We start from the raw sequence: 14,547 nt of genomic DNA, 5'->3' as shown, positions 1-14,547 counted from the left end.
AGCAAATAATCCAATTAAAAAATGGGCAGAGGAGCTGAGCAGACAGTTCTCCAAAGAAGAAATTCAGATGGCCAACAGACACATGAAAAGATGCTCCACATCGCTAATCATCAGAGAAATGCAAATTAAAACCACAGTGAGATATCACCTCACACCAGTAAGGATGGCTACCATCGAAAAGACAAACAACAATAAATGTTGGCGAGGATGTGGAGAAAGGGGAACCTTCCTGCACTGCTGGTGGGAATGTAAATTAGTTCAACCATTGTGGAAAGCAGTATGGAGGTTCCTCATAATGCTCAAAATATACATACCATATGACCCAGGAATTCCACTTCTAGGAATTTACCCTAAGAATGCAGCAACCCAGTTTGAATAAGACAGATGCACCCCTATGTTTATCGCAGAACTATTTACAATAGGCAAGAAATGGAAGCAACGTAAGTGTCCATCAGTAGATGAATGGATAAAGAAGATGTGGTACATATACACAATGGAATATTATTCAGCCATAAGAAGAAAACAAACCCTACAATTTGCAACAACATGGATGTAGCTAGAGGGTATTATGCTTAGTGAAATAAGCCAAGTGGAGAAAGACAAATACCAAATGATTTCACTCATATGTGGAGTATAAGAACAAAGAAAAACTGAAGGAACAAAACAGCAGCAGAATCACAGAACCCAAGAATGGACTAACAGTTACCAAAGGGAAAGGGACTGGGGAGAATGGGAGGGTAGGGAGGGATAAGGACGGGTAAGAAGAAAGGGGTATTATGATTAGCATGTATAATGTGGGGGATGGGGGAAAGGGGAGGGCTGTGCAACACAGAGAAGACAAGTAGTGATTCTACAACATCTTACAGTCACTGGACAGTGGCTGTAATGGGGTTTGTGGGGGAGACTTGGCATAGGGGAGAGCCTAGTAAGCATAATGTTCTTCATGTAATTGTAGATTAATGATAACAAAAAAAGAAAAAAGAAATGGGAAGAAACCAGATAGGGAAAACATCTCTCTACAACTCAAAAAACACGTATTTCCTAAGGAACAGATAAAAACCAGGTTCCCTGATTTGAAACAGACTTTCAGAAATTTACTTTCAGAATCTATCAGGATATTGGCAGATATACATATTTAATGGTCATAAACATAATTGGGGGTCAGTGGACTCCCTCTCTCCCATATTATAAAAGCAATCACAAGAATGTATTAAAAGAATGTTCTAAAAATGTGTACAATTTTTAAAAACTACTCCCATAATGACTCCACTCTGAATCACTAGTGAACTTTTTCGTGTATTTCCTTGCAGATTTTATTTTTTCTTGATGAATTTTTTTCCTATATCATCAAGATACTACTCACATCTTGCTATTCTTCTCATAACAGCATAAGCATTTCTTCATGTTACTGTCATTTTCAATGACACAAATATCACACCACATAGAAGCCCCCCGACTTACTTACCAACTTCCCCCAGTGTTGCTTCCAAGTTTTTTGCTATGATTAATAAAAGATGCAAGGAGTCTTCTGGTGAATACATCTTTATCAATTTTCTCTTTCACTGGGCCAGATTCCCAGAGGTGGGATTACAGGGTCAAAGGGTATTTACATTTCTACAGGCTTCTGACCCTTATCTCCAAAATGCTTTCCACAAAGCATGAACTAATTTTGCATTTCCATCAGTGGCAAGGAGTACCGGCCCCGCATTATGTCCTTGCTAATTAGTCAGCATTCCCATTTTTTAAACTTCTGCAAATTTTATCTGTGAAAATAGTATTTCACTGTGGTTTTATTCTGTAATTTTAACAGTGATGGTGAATGTTATCCAGGTTACTCACTAGTAATTCCTCCTTTGTGAACTGTCTGCTTGTGTCTTTTATATCTATTTCCATATAAGGGTGGCCAAGGATTCTGCGATGGCGAAAGGCATCCTCTACTAAAACATGTCACATTCACAAACTACTCATCTCATGTAATTAGGATTTACCTACCAGACACTGGTCGCAATGCCGTCCTGTCACTAGACGCTTACAGTAGCAATAGCCAGTCTCGGAATCACAAGGATTCCCACCAGGAATGGTTCCCAGAGGATTGCAAGCACAAGCTTTATTAAACATAAAATGAAGAAACACAAACCATGTGAGTCCAAAGTAGTAGCCTGGATTTAGAGTTACATAATGGGAATTATGTCCATGTGAGAGCTCCCAAACTTTTTAACGAATGTACTTACATTTACAACCAAATGACTCTTCAGCACTTAAACCGTAGAAGCCTTCTTTGCAAATATCACAATGTTCTCCTTCCACATATAACTTACACCGACACTGACCGGCAATGAGACCGGCAGAGAAATCAGTGTAACGGTCACAGATTCCCTCATTCTGAGAGCCAGCTGGGTCACAGGTACACTCTGGGAAGAATGAAGAAGCACCAGTGTGTGTTTGCAGAAATACATGTGCCCTCCATCCCTCGAAAGGCTACAATAATAGGGCCAAGAAGGCTGGACTACCCAGTTAATGCCACCCCCAGCACTGGTGGCAGTCAGAATAATGCTGGGCTGAAGCCCACACTGAGTCATTCAATGGGAAGGCGCCTGACATGGGTCCCACCTCACGACCTTCCCCACGTACGTTCACAGACATTGGGGTCTCGGATGTCCCTCTCGGGGTGCTGGTAGTAAAATGGCTTGCACTGCTCACAGTTGCGTCCCATTGTGTTGTGCTGACAGTCGTCACACACCCCTCCGCTGGCGTTCCCAGTGGCCAAGTACACCGCCATGTCAAAGTGGCACGAGCTGGCGTGTTCGTTGCAGTTACACTCTGCGTGACAAGACCAATGTCAGAGAAGCCTTTCATGTGTTTACCAGTGGAGGACGGGTTTGGTAGAAAGGAAGCTAATTTTAGAAACTGGGGATGAACTTTGCGCAACATGGCAGTTAACAAGGCACTGCTGGTGAAAGAGCGGTTTAAACCTTAAATCATGTTGGAGACCTTCCAAAGGTGAACTTGATGAAATAACCTCAGTCTGTCCTCTCTGGAAGAGGATGGGCTATAAACACTTGCAAACCTGTGGGGACAGTCCCCTCGGAAGCTTATCCACAGGAATGCTGCCACTGCACGGGGGAGGGTGCCTCTGGGGCCCACTCGGGGGGATGGGATGCACCACTCCCGAGAATTTCCCAGGCGATTCCTTCCCGGGAGAGCCTGTGTGGGCTGTCAGCTTTGAGGAGCAGGGACTGAAGGCCTGATTCCCTTCCTCCCATCCCCACCACCACCTGAGGCTCTTTAGGGAAAATCCAGGCCACTTCACGGTCACCTGGCTGGCCTTAAGGGCAGTCTGTTCCTCCTCCAGCATAGCTGCTAGAGTCAACTTGGCCCAACCCTCCTTCAATCCCTTCACCCTCCTGCTCAATATCCACATTGATTCCTCCTCATCTCACAATGAAGCACGACTCTGCTTGGCCCTCACGGGGCTGGCTATTCACTCTGCCCTTACCTGTCACCCCTGCAACACAGCCTCCCACAAAGAGGGATTGTGTCTCACCCACTGATGGATCCTCAGTGCCTAGCAGACTGCTGCCCCTGACATACTGGTTGAATTAAACCTCAGAATCATTCTCCGGCATAGACTCTGCGGCGGTCATGAGAGTGGCCTCGCGGCACTGTGTCTCAGGCTGCTCCCTTACCTGAAGCGTCTCCGTCCCTCCAGCCGCTTCTTTCTTCTCTACACCTAAACAATTTTAAGTATCCATCAAGGGCCAGCTGGGTTGTATTTACTAATAGAACCTTGACACTCCTGACCTCGCTGGTTTCTCAGCTTCTAGAACAGTCCTCAGTGGGGGCAGAGGTAGGCATGCTCCTTGGTGGGAGAACAGTGTATCAGAATCACTGTGTGGGTAGGAAAGGTGGTGTATTTCCTGAGAATACCACCGGGTGGATGGACGGACGGAAGCAGGCCACAGGCTACGGCTGGGCTGCCGCAGAAGCAAGGCTGGAAACCGTGACTCCCTATCTCTTAGACCTGAACGATGACTCTGCCATACTTTTCTTTCATTCTTTTCTTATGGTCATCCTGCCTTCAAAACAGGTACCACACCACGTCAGGCACAACATCTCAGTTTTCTATTAAATCTGCCAAACACACAGGTGCTGCTCAGGAAATCCTAATTTAGTCATTGAATTGAGTGGGTGCCGGTTTCCTAGAAGTATTGGAAAGAAGCTGGTAGCAGGCTGGTAACTTGCCCTTCTTTTGCAAAACAGTGCGCTATTACAGTACCTCTAATCAGAAAATGGAGACTGCAGTCTGAACTGATTCAGAATGTCCCTTTGACTGAGACTTACTTCTACAGGCATTGCTGTTTCGACCTTCAGCGGGTCTCCATGGCCAATCGTGGTAGAAATCCATGCAGAGTTCACAGTTTAAGCCCTTGGTATTGTGTCTGCACATGCAGTGGCCGTGAACCTTGGAAGGATAAAAGCACAAAACAGCAAAGTGAGATATACACTCCTGGCCTGATTTCCTCCACCATTGGTGGGAAATACAAACTCCTTTTCATACTAATCCAAATCTCTAGCTCACCACAGTGAAGGTTGTTTTTATTTTGTCCCTCCCCTCCCAGAGAATTCTCTTTGTCTTGCTGATGGCTATAACTCTCATCTCCAGGAACAGTTCCTATGATATATGGACACTCAATATTTTATTGACCTAGCAATGAAAAAAACCCAGATGAACAAAATTAGTCACCTGATAATTTTTTAAAACACCAACTAGTTACTTAAGAGTTAAAAAAAAAATCTATTACAGAAAACAAAAGTTACAGGGCTGAACAAAATGTATATATACCACCTGGGAGCCAGCTCCCATTAGCAAGTTTTGCCACTATGGCATATAAAGAAAAGTTTTTATCTGCTTTTGTTTTTTGATTCTGACTTCAGGCACAGCACTAAAAATAATTTCCCCCAACCAAAAATGAGATCTTAAAAAATTGTTTTCCTCATCCACATTTGTTCTTTCCTTTAAGAAAGGAAATATAAAATCTCAGAAAGAGACACAAATTATTTTGCTTTCCAAAAAGGCCCAAGATGCCCTATTTTGCATTCTGTCCCTGCGAGGCTTGCTTAAGTGCCTGGGGCACAGAAGTGATAAATTCTTCCGTCTACCACGCGTACCATCCAGGGGCACCTCACCACCACACAGCACTAATTTCTATAGAATGGAATTCAGGAACAGGACGGACAGGTCCAACCTGGACCCACCTTCATCGGACTGTACTTAGCAGAAGACTAAAGTTCTCTCATTACAAGGAGGTTTTACAGAGACTGAGAAACAGTTCCAAAGCACACACCACAGGACTCTACAGTGTCTGAACAAACAGTACCACGTACTGTGAGACACGTGATAGTGACAGGACTACATGGCATTAGCTAAAAGACAGGTTTGTTACACTGAGAAGTAACTATAATCTACCTAGTATTTTGCTGAAAGATATAGGAATAAGATTAGGACACACCCTCCCCCCAGACTGTTAAAAATTCGACTTTCTGCAATAAATGCTCTAACTGGGGTAAAGGGAAGGCAGAAGTTTTAGACAGTTGAATGAATGCACTGAATCCTGCACCCTTTTAAGATGAGGACTAACAATCCTTGAAAAGACAAACAGCACTTGAAAAGTAAGCAAGGAGGGAGGCTCACAGGCTAGAGGAGGGAACCTCAGGGCAGTCAGGAGAGCTGGGTTTGAATTTCCATCTATGCCTTACTTAGGGCCTTTTGGCAAATTACTTAATCCCAGGTCTCCTCTAATAAGGATAGCTGGTTTAGTAAATACTGTCTGGTTCTAGAATCCTATGGGTCTGAGAATTACCAGTTCACTTGAAACTGGTAGAGTATCCTAACTTTATCCAGTTGGCAAATCATCCAGATCCCGAAGTTTTAAAACTACGTAATTTGAAAACAGCATGAAAGTGGGAAAAGAATAAAATTAGAAGATACAAAGAAACAAAGTCCATTTGATTCCTAACTGATATCCCATGGTTCTAGGTTCATATCTCCAGTTTCTTTGGGCTGGGATCAGTGTATGCCTTCTACCATAAAGACTGGAATGCTTGCGGTATTCAATCATCCTTACAGTAAAGGAAGATGACTGTTATTTAGAAAACTTATTAATCCTCATTGACTAAAGTATCTACTGTTGCAGCAGCCCACAGCTACAATTCCCAAAAATTAATGCGGTGTTGATGATATGAGGGGTCTTTACATTCTGAGTCCCAAGAAAATCAGCAAAGAGAAAATCAACATCAGCCACCACTATAAAAGGCCAACTCTGGGAAAATAAAACCCCTAGAAAATGTGAAAGGCTTAAGGTAAGACTAGCCTCACTTTCTTCTTAGAGTCACCTGCGTAAAGGAGAAGCGACTGCTTACCATTCCTTCCACTTCGCTGAATCCATCCACAGGGGCACATTCACTGGCATGGCCATAGCAGAAGCAATTTCCTCGAACCACCATGTCATACACGGCATAATAGTACTTTTCTCTAATTTCCATTCTGGAATCCAAAAGGTTATCTCCCAAAGTATGTAGTTTCACAAACTTGATTCTCAAGTTGGTAATTTTTAAGAGATCTACAAAGGTCACCGAGAAGATGAAAAGTCTGATCATCAAGGAAGACTTCTTTTGCAATTACACAACATTTTTTGTCTTTATAGAAAGCCACGACAAGTAAAAATGGCTCGAGTTGACCCCCCTTGTATGATCTAGATGACCACAATCATAAAGTTTAACATAATGGGACTGCCTCTGGAAGAAAGCTTACCAGCTTCTCATTAGTTTAATAAAAACATCTATTCTGTGATGGATTTGCTTGCAACTGATGTTTCAAGGAAGAAGTGTGGAAGCAGAGAAACAGAAGACTGCAGCTGCATGACAGCCAGAAGCCACTGGCGCATAGTAATCTAAACTATTGTAATACCATCTGGGTCCCACAGCAGATAGTAGTGTCAGTCTCAAAAATCAGAGAATTCCATTCATGTGGGAAAGGGTTTATCAAAGCACTTCAATTCTTATTATAAGATACTTAGAAACATATTTTTGTGTTTATCTTTGAAGAGGAAAATAGTATCTGCAATTTCCCACCATGCAGATGAAATTCAAGTTGCAAGTGAGAGTTCTTCCTTCCTACTCTTCCATGCTTCAAGCTGGGATGTTCTATGGAGACTTGGTTAAAAACAGGGCCATGCTCAGCCAGTCCAGGGGCGGACCATCTCAACTAAGCTTTCAGGCAACATGACAATCTATAATCTTTTTGTCCTAGTTTTACGATACAATTTATCAATATAATTACCAATATAATGTAGTGGCATAAAGGAGCTCTGTATTAGGATGTTGGGGCAAATTATTTTTTCCTAAATACAAATTTGTAAACCAATTTCTTATTTTACTTCTTCTTTTTTTTCCTGCATCTGTGGACTTATGCTTATTACAAAAGCTGAGCTGTCAGTTACCTTCTATAGTAACTTGATAAGCCAAGAGTCATTCAGTCTTCTCCACCAGTGCTTTTGTGAGACACTGAGGTGCTCTTGTGGAAGCAGACCCAGACCCCGAAAGATGGATTCGTCCATGTGCCCTCCCCCCAGTCAGCTCTGTCTCCTGAAGCTGCTCCTAAGCTTTACTTGCATTTCTGCTGACACATACTTAAAATTCACAACACAGGGCAACAGGGTATTGACCCAGTGCGACAGATACTTTCAAAGCCCAAATACGATGTTAAATACTTATATACATAGCTTACAATGAAGATTATAGAATAGCTGTGGGTTGAAAGAGAAAGTCCATGAGTTGTGAATTACATTCAGGCTCTTTATAAAATCAAAAACTAAACAGAGTAACCGTGGTACTACTTAGCTGAGCGGCATTTGTGATGCTAACATTTCCTCCTGCACAATCACTCCTGCACAGAATGAGCACAAGCGCCTATTGCCGGAAGCCAAACAGCAAACTTGAAGTGCAGCCGGTGTGTTTAGAAGCCCTTGACCTGGTCTTTGTGGAAGCCCTCAGAAGAGCAAATACTCTCCCCCAACTCTCTTCTACCATATTTAACAACTAAGCCACGTATTGACTGCTGTTCTAAGAGGCAAAATCACTTCTGAAGTGTGTCTCAGAAGTGTCAACAATAGAGACAATGAAAGAGGTATTGTTCCTTGACTATAAAAGTATGATCAGTTAAAATGGATGCGTCTCTAATATAGGAATGGATTTTCTGATGCCATTAACAGGAAAGATGAGAGAATTACAATGACAACACATTCCCTGAGTCTCACAAATTTCCCTGAAAAGGAGCACACTGGGAGTCCTTTAGGGACAGGAGGTGCTCATCATGGACCCATGTGGAAACTGCTCACAACTGGCTTTTGAGAGCAGAGCTCACAAGAGCTCACGTGGAAATGGCCCAGGGCTGGACGTGCCATGACGTATTTGTTTTACAATATAATGAATGAGTAAATTACAGAATGGCAACAGTCTGAGCCATATGTAATATTAATTTAAGAAGGGAAATAGCACTTTTCTGACCATATTCTCTGGACTTCTTCCTTCCTACTCTTCCATGCTTCAAGCTGGGACGTTCTATGGAGCCTTGGTTAGAAACAGCCATGCGCAGCCAGGTAAGAGCCCCAAGCTGCAGCTTACCTCTGCTCCACTGGCTGCCCTTAGTAGTGGGAAAGTCTCAGTCTTTCACTCCGAGGTATGGGAGCAGAGGTTACGAAGACCTCAGCCACGGCCAAGGGCAACATCGGCATTAACAAGAGTGGGGCGGTAGCCTCAGTTTCCCAAGCACTTCCAGCGTGCCGGGTTCCTTGCTAGGTCCCTAAACTGGAGCTCATTCTCCCTCTGTAGCAACCCTCCAGTCAACATTACCATCTCCATTTACAGATGAAAAAAACAGAGGCTAAAAAAAAAGTTTAACTAGATTATTTGCCCAAGGTCATATAGCTATAATATGCTGGAAACGTAATTTAAACCCAGGTCTGCCTGCCTCCAAAGCCCATTCTTTTAATTAGCACACATTTTGCCTCCCCAGAAGGTCAAAATGTGATTCTGTAATAAGCATGGTTGTTGAATGCTGGAAAGAGCTCTGAACTGAGAATCATAACACAAGGATCTGAGTGACATTAAGTAGCCATGTCACGTAATGCATGTTATTCCCACTCTGAGCCTCAGTTTACTCATCTGTTAAACAGAAATACAACCCTTGCCTCACTGAGCATACTGAGCATGGCTGAGACTTCTGATTTTCCCCCAGTCTTCTTTCTTCTCTTCTTTTAACAATAAGATGTGTGGGCAAGAGCTTGAGAGGACACAGGGCCACCTATGTAGGGCTCCTTCCCAGTGTCTCCTGAGGTGGAGCCATGCGCCCATCTTGGCCAGTGGGTTGTGAGCAGAAGTGATGGACGGCTTCCATGTTTCTTGCTTTTCACTTCCCCCCACCCCACAGGGTGGGGCCAGGATGCGGAGGTGTCTGTCCAGCTCTAACCACCTGCATAAAGACCTCAAGGCAGGAAGAACCTGGGAACATGGGTGACCTAATGGCTAGGGTTGCCAGATTTACCAAGAAAAAGACATGATGTCTGTTCAATTTGAATTCTAGATAAACCATCATTTTCAGTAAAGTCTGTCCCAAATGTCACATGGGACATAGTTATACTAGCCACAAACATAACAGGGATATACCTGTACAATCACAAATATTACATGGGACACAGTTACACTACAAAAAATAGTTTGTTGTTCATCTGCAATTCTATGTAACTGGGTGCCAGCCTCTATTTTATCTGGTAAGCCTGCTTGTAGCAATTAATAATAAATGTAGCTACATTTCTTCCCTGGAAATCCCTTTGGGTGATTTTGTAAGAGAAATAAACTTCTATTTTGAGCCATTGGACTTTTGGAGGCATTGTATGTGGTAGCTTCATCTGTGCCCTAATTTACATATATAAATTATATTTTTATTTTGTATTTATATAATACTGAGCAATAAAATAAGGTATTATGACCAGCATAATTATGTGAGTACTTATGACATAAATCTTTCATCAAAAATGTGTTCTCAGCAAGGACTTTGATTACTGCCAATTTTAAGAGCTTCTGGTAAGGTATTGCAGAGAAAGAAGGAAATGAAGAGGGTGGATTTAGCACCGAACACTGAGATTCTGGGCACCAGTGCTCTGGGTAAGGGCTCCTCCATGACTGCTATTTTCCACCAAAGCTTTTATTAGAAAACAAGCTTACTCTGTATCCTTGGACTGTAAGGATCTTCTATTCTGAAAGCAGGATCTAAAGCACGAAATATCACCTAAAAATAGATATAAGAGTAATTGGCATTTTTGCAATGATCAAAGAGTAGATTTGTAAAAGCAAAATGGAACACAAAAGAAGCAGACACACCTCTCCTTCTGTTGAGGGTTCAATGTCAGAGTATCGGGAATCACAAATGATATCATCGACTTTCTTCATGGGGCCAGTTGAAATGCCAGGAAATGAGCTCTCACAGTCGTATGCAAAGTACCTGTACACGCCCCAGGTTTTCCCAAAGTCAGATGATCGTTCTATCAGCATAGCGGCTGGACGGAATGTCTAAAGGCAGGGCGGAAAAGGCTCACTGGATGTTATTTATTAGTAATAACCTGTATTTCTAAAAATCTCAGATGACAATATCAATTGTGTGCCTCAAACCCTGACTGCATATGGTTGGTATTTCAGACAGTGGCTGGATTTCAACTACTTCAAGCTGTGCCATGGAGTGTCTCCTTTCAAGGAGAGTGTCTAGCTTCTACATTTTGCACTTTCTCCCCATCATCAGAGATTAGTAAGCTGTTTATCTTTAAAAGCTGACCAAAAACAGGCCTTAACAGCAAACAGGTTTTGGTATAGTCACCATAGCCACAATACGATTGGCTATTTGCTCTTCATTTGCTCATGTAATCATTCAATACATGTGTAATGACTGTTACTCAGTACCAGACCGTGGTCTATATGCTACAGATCCTCCAAAAGGTACAGATATGGGCGTTTACAATACAGTATGTCAAATTTCATAGTAGAGTGACACTCACTGTGCTTTAGGAAAAGGAGAGGAAGGAATTACTAACTCAAGAAGCTGGGGAATCTGGCAATTCCACTCACAGCTACAGACCCCAAAGAACTGAAAACGGGGACTCAAATGGATACCTGTACGTGACTGTTCACAGCAGCACAATTCACAAGGCCCAAAAGGTGGAAACAACTCAGGTGTTCATCAAAGATAAATGGATAAAGAAAATGTGGTACATATATGCAACAGAATTTTATTTACCCATAAAAACAAATGAAATTCTGATAATTCCTGGAACACGGATGGACCTTGAAAACATTATACTAAGAGAAAGAAGCCAGACACAAGAGGGCAAAGGTCGTATGATTCCACTTACATGAAATGTCTTGAATTTCATAAAGCACATTTCCATAGAGACAGAAAGTCACTTAGAGGTTACCAGGGGCTGCCAGGAGGAGCACTGGGAAGTTGCTGGGCAATGGGAATAGAGTTTCTCTTTGGGATGATGAAATAGTAATGGAAATTGATAATGGTGATGGCTATAACAGGTGAATATACCTAATGCAACTGCACTGTGTACTTTAAAACGGTTAAAGGCAAATTTTGTGTTGTGTCTATTTTACCACATACACACACAAAACTAAGGAATGCTTGAAAGAGAAGATGGCCTCTAAATGGATCTTAAAAGGGTAACTAGGTGTTTGTTGGGGTGGAGGTGGCAGAAGAGGTTGGCTGGGGTGGACGTTTGTCATGCTAAGGGGTTTACTTTATCTCTAACCACTGACAGGGGAACAGACAGATTTAAGTGGACAGAATGAAATGCTCGGACTGCACTTCAGAAAAATAACTCTTTGGCAGTTATTGGACACAGGAAAAACAAGATACAAGGAAACCAAGCATAGCAAAGAGATGAAGGTCCTAACTCAAACGCTGCAGTGTGGCTGGAGGGAAGGGGATGGAACTGAGTGCTTTGAAATTTAATGAAAGTAAAAATACACTGAATTGCACTTGGTGAGCAATTCGATTTCAGTGGAAAGGGAGGGGAAGGGAGGAAGCACAGGCACCTGAGCTTGGGTCGCAGAGAGGCGGGGGTGGGCTATGCTACTAAGGACAAAGACGCAGAAGAGAAGGATGGCATTTGGTTTTGGATTAGTTACATGTGATGTATCCACATGGAGACGGCCACTGGACAACTGGAAAGTGATCTGACACACAACTGTGAGAATGCAGCCTGAAACATGGATTTGGAAATGATATATATACAATACTTGAAACCTCCAAATCTATCATTTTCCCCCAAAAAGCAAAGGGCAAGTTAACAAGAGAGCCAAAGCCAGCGATCCAGGAAAATGTACCAACAGTGGGCTAGACAAGGCAGGAAAGAGAGTGGTGCCAGGAACTTTACTTACATTATTGCATTTACTGTTACTAGCTGAATTGTGTCCTCCCCAAAATCTTATGCTGAAGACCTGACCCCAGGACTTCAGAAAGATGGTATTTGGAGAGTCTTTAAAGAGGTGATAAATTTAAAATGAGGTGATATGGGTGGGGCCCTAATTCAATATGATGATTGCTTTGTAAGAAGGAATTAGGAGACAGACATGCAGGGGGAAGACCCTGTAGGACAGGGAGGAGACAGAATCTGCACCCAAGGAGACAAAGAGGCCACAGAAGAAACCAACTCTGCTGACACTCTGATCTCGGCCTTCCATCCTCCAGGACCACAAGACAATCCACGCCTACTGTGTGAGCCACTCAGTCTGTGGCACTTTGTTAGGGCAGCCCTAGGAAACTCTTACACCCACACAACCCATGTGTCCTACAAAAGAGGAGTCTGAGGCTCAGAGACATTAAATGACTTGTCAGCTGTCAGCGGAGCTCAGATTCAAATCCAGGCTGAATTAAGACTAAACCTACCTTCTGGACTCACTGATGAAGGGACAACAGCAGACTGAGGACGGGATGTCACAGAGGAAGGGGTAGGGGGGCAAGAGTCCTGGATGCTAAGGCAGGATTGAGGCTTAGCAGGAAGTGTGAACAGCGGGGACTAGAGATAAGAAACAGAACGAGCACTAAAAATGGGCAAATGTTCCCACAGAACAACATACTGGGGAAGTGGAAGTCAGATTACAGCACAGGAGGTTTAACCAACCCACCCACCCAACTGACCCTGAACAAGGACACTTTCTTCTGAATTAAAGCCAGTGCTGGATGGAATACAGGTGACAGTGAAGAGCACATTCCCAGACCTCCCTTTTGCCTTCCTTAGTAATCCTGATGGTCTTTTTCACTGATAAAAGCAGACAAGGGTAAGGAAAGGGAAGGCCACATTTTGATGAGCCTTTTTTTTTTTTTTTTTTACTTAAACTCATTTACTGGTTGCTCTGGTTATTACTTTTTTACATATTCAGGAATATAAGAAAATGATACTTTATTGATCATGAGAGAATTAAACAAAGAATTTTAAAGTAAGGGGAAAATACTCGGTAACTAACTGACCCAGAGCGAACTTCCCATGAGAACAGCCTCTGGGGTGGAGACGTCTGGGGGAGAGACTAGCCTGATGTCTCTGTGTCACCAGGGAGCAGAGAGGAAAGGCCGTACAGACAGTATTGCCTGGGCTTCCTCCTCCCTCCCTTCTGGAAACTTCTGAGTCCCAAAGAGCCATTGATGAATTATCCAATTTCCTGTGGAGTTAAGAAGCCAAGACAACACACTTTACCTACAGAATGGAAGCCTTTCCAGACCCTCTGCTTAGTCATCAACTTTCTCAGGCCTCATGCTGCCGCCCAGTTGCCTCTTATTTTATCTAAGTAAGAGCTGTGATTCTGGAAACATCTGGCTATATATGTAACATACTGTGTATATGCCAAGTGAGTTTGGCAGTGTAAGAAAACCCAAGCCACTTAACCCTCAGCCACCCCCACGGCCAACACAGGTAAGAACAAACATGCGCTGTTCATCCTCAACCCTGCCTGTCCTCCCACTAATGACACCACCGCCCCCCTAGGGACGCAGCTCGGACATCTGAGTGTCCTTGGACTTGTCCCTTTCCTCACTGCTCCTTCCCCTGTTCCGCTTCTAGTCCTACTCTGATGCATGGCTGAGCCTTTGATTCTAAAGAGTCCGACGGACTCCCTAAGGAAACAGGGGCTCCTCCTCTCTGTGGTGCTCCTCACTGGCAGTGGTAGCACAGGTCACAGAGCAGGGCACCAAGGGGACGTGAGTGATGTGAAAAGGCCTTCCAAGTGACACTTTCAGACTCCCAGGTTGCAGGGGACGGCTCCCTCCTACTTGAGGCCCTGGGCCCCCTGCGTCACCACCAGCGCTCCGGGAAGTCAGCCCTCGGTTTGCCGGGACCTCAGCGCGCACCTCCCGCTGCCACTCTCTGCCGGCCACCTGAGGCCCTCCTTTGTATTTCCGCTTGGCCACCTTCCTGAAATACAGGGCTCGGAGCCTTGTCA

General features: G+C 43.5%; 1 protein-coding gene across 1 annotated transcript in view; it reads right to left on the bottom strand.

Annotated features, from left to right (window-relative positions):
• The window catches only part of LAMB1 (laminin subunit beta 1), a 67,517-nt gene that overhangs the window by 43,679 nt on the left and 9,291 nt on the right, over positions 1 to 14,547 (bottom strand). The window contains exons 6-12 of the mRNA XM_057504404.1: positions 10,438 to 10,626; positions 10,282 to 10,345; positions 6,421 to 6,620; positions 4,342 to 4,462; positions 2,632 to 2,820; positions 2,232 to 2,411; positions 1,993 to 2,105 (exon numbers count right to left, since the gene is read on the bottom strand). Of these exons, the coding sequence (XP_057360387.1) occupies positions 1,993 to 2,105; positions 2,232 to 2,411; positions 2,632 to 2,820; positions 4,342 to 4,462; positions 6,421 to 6,620; positions 10,282 to 10,345; positions 10,438 to 10,626 (1,056 nt within the window). The remainder of the gene's footprint in view (positions 1 to 1,992; positions 2,106 to 2,231; positions 2,412 to 2,631; positions 2,821 to 4,341; positions 4,463 to 6,420; positions 6,621 to 10,281; positions 10,346 to 10,437; positions 10,627 to 14,547) is intronic.

This window comes from Manis pentadactyla, chromosome 7, assembly GCF_030020395.1.
Source record: "Manis pentadactyla isolate mManPen7 chromosome 7, mManPen7.hap1, whole genome shotgun sequence".
Classification (NCBI taxonomy): Eukaryota; Metazoa; Chordata; class Mammalia; order Pholidota; family Manidae; genus Manis; species Manis pentadactyla.
This window is presented reverse-complemented; position numbering and strand designations above follow the sequence as displayed.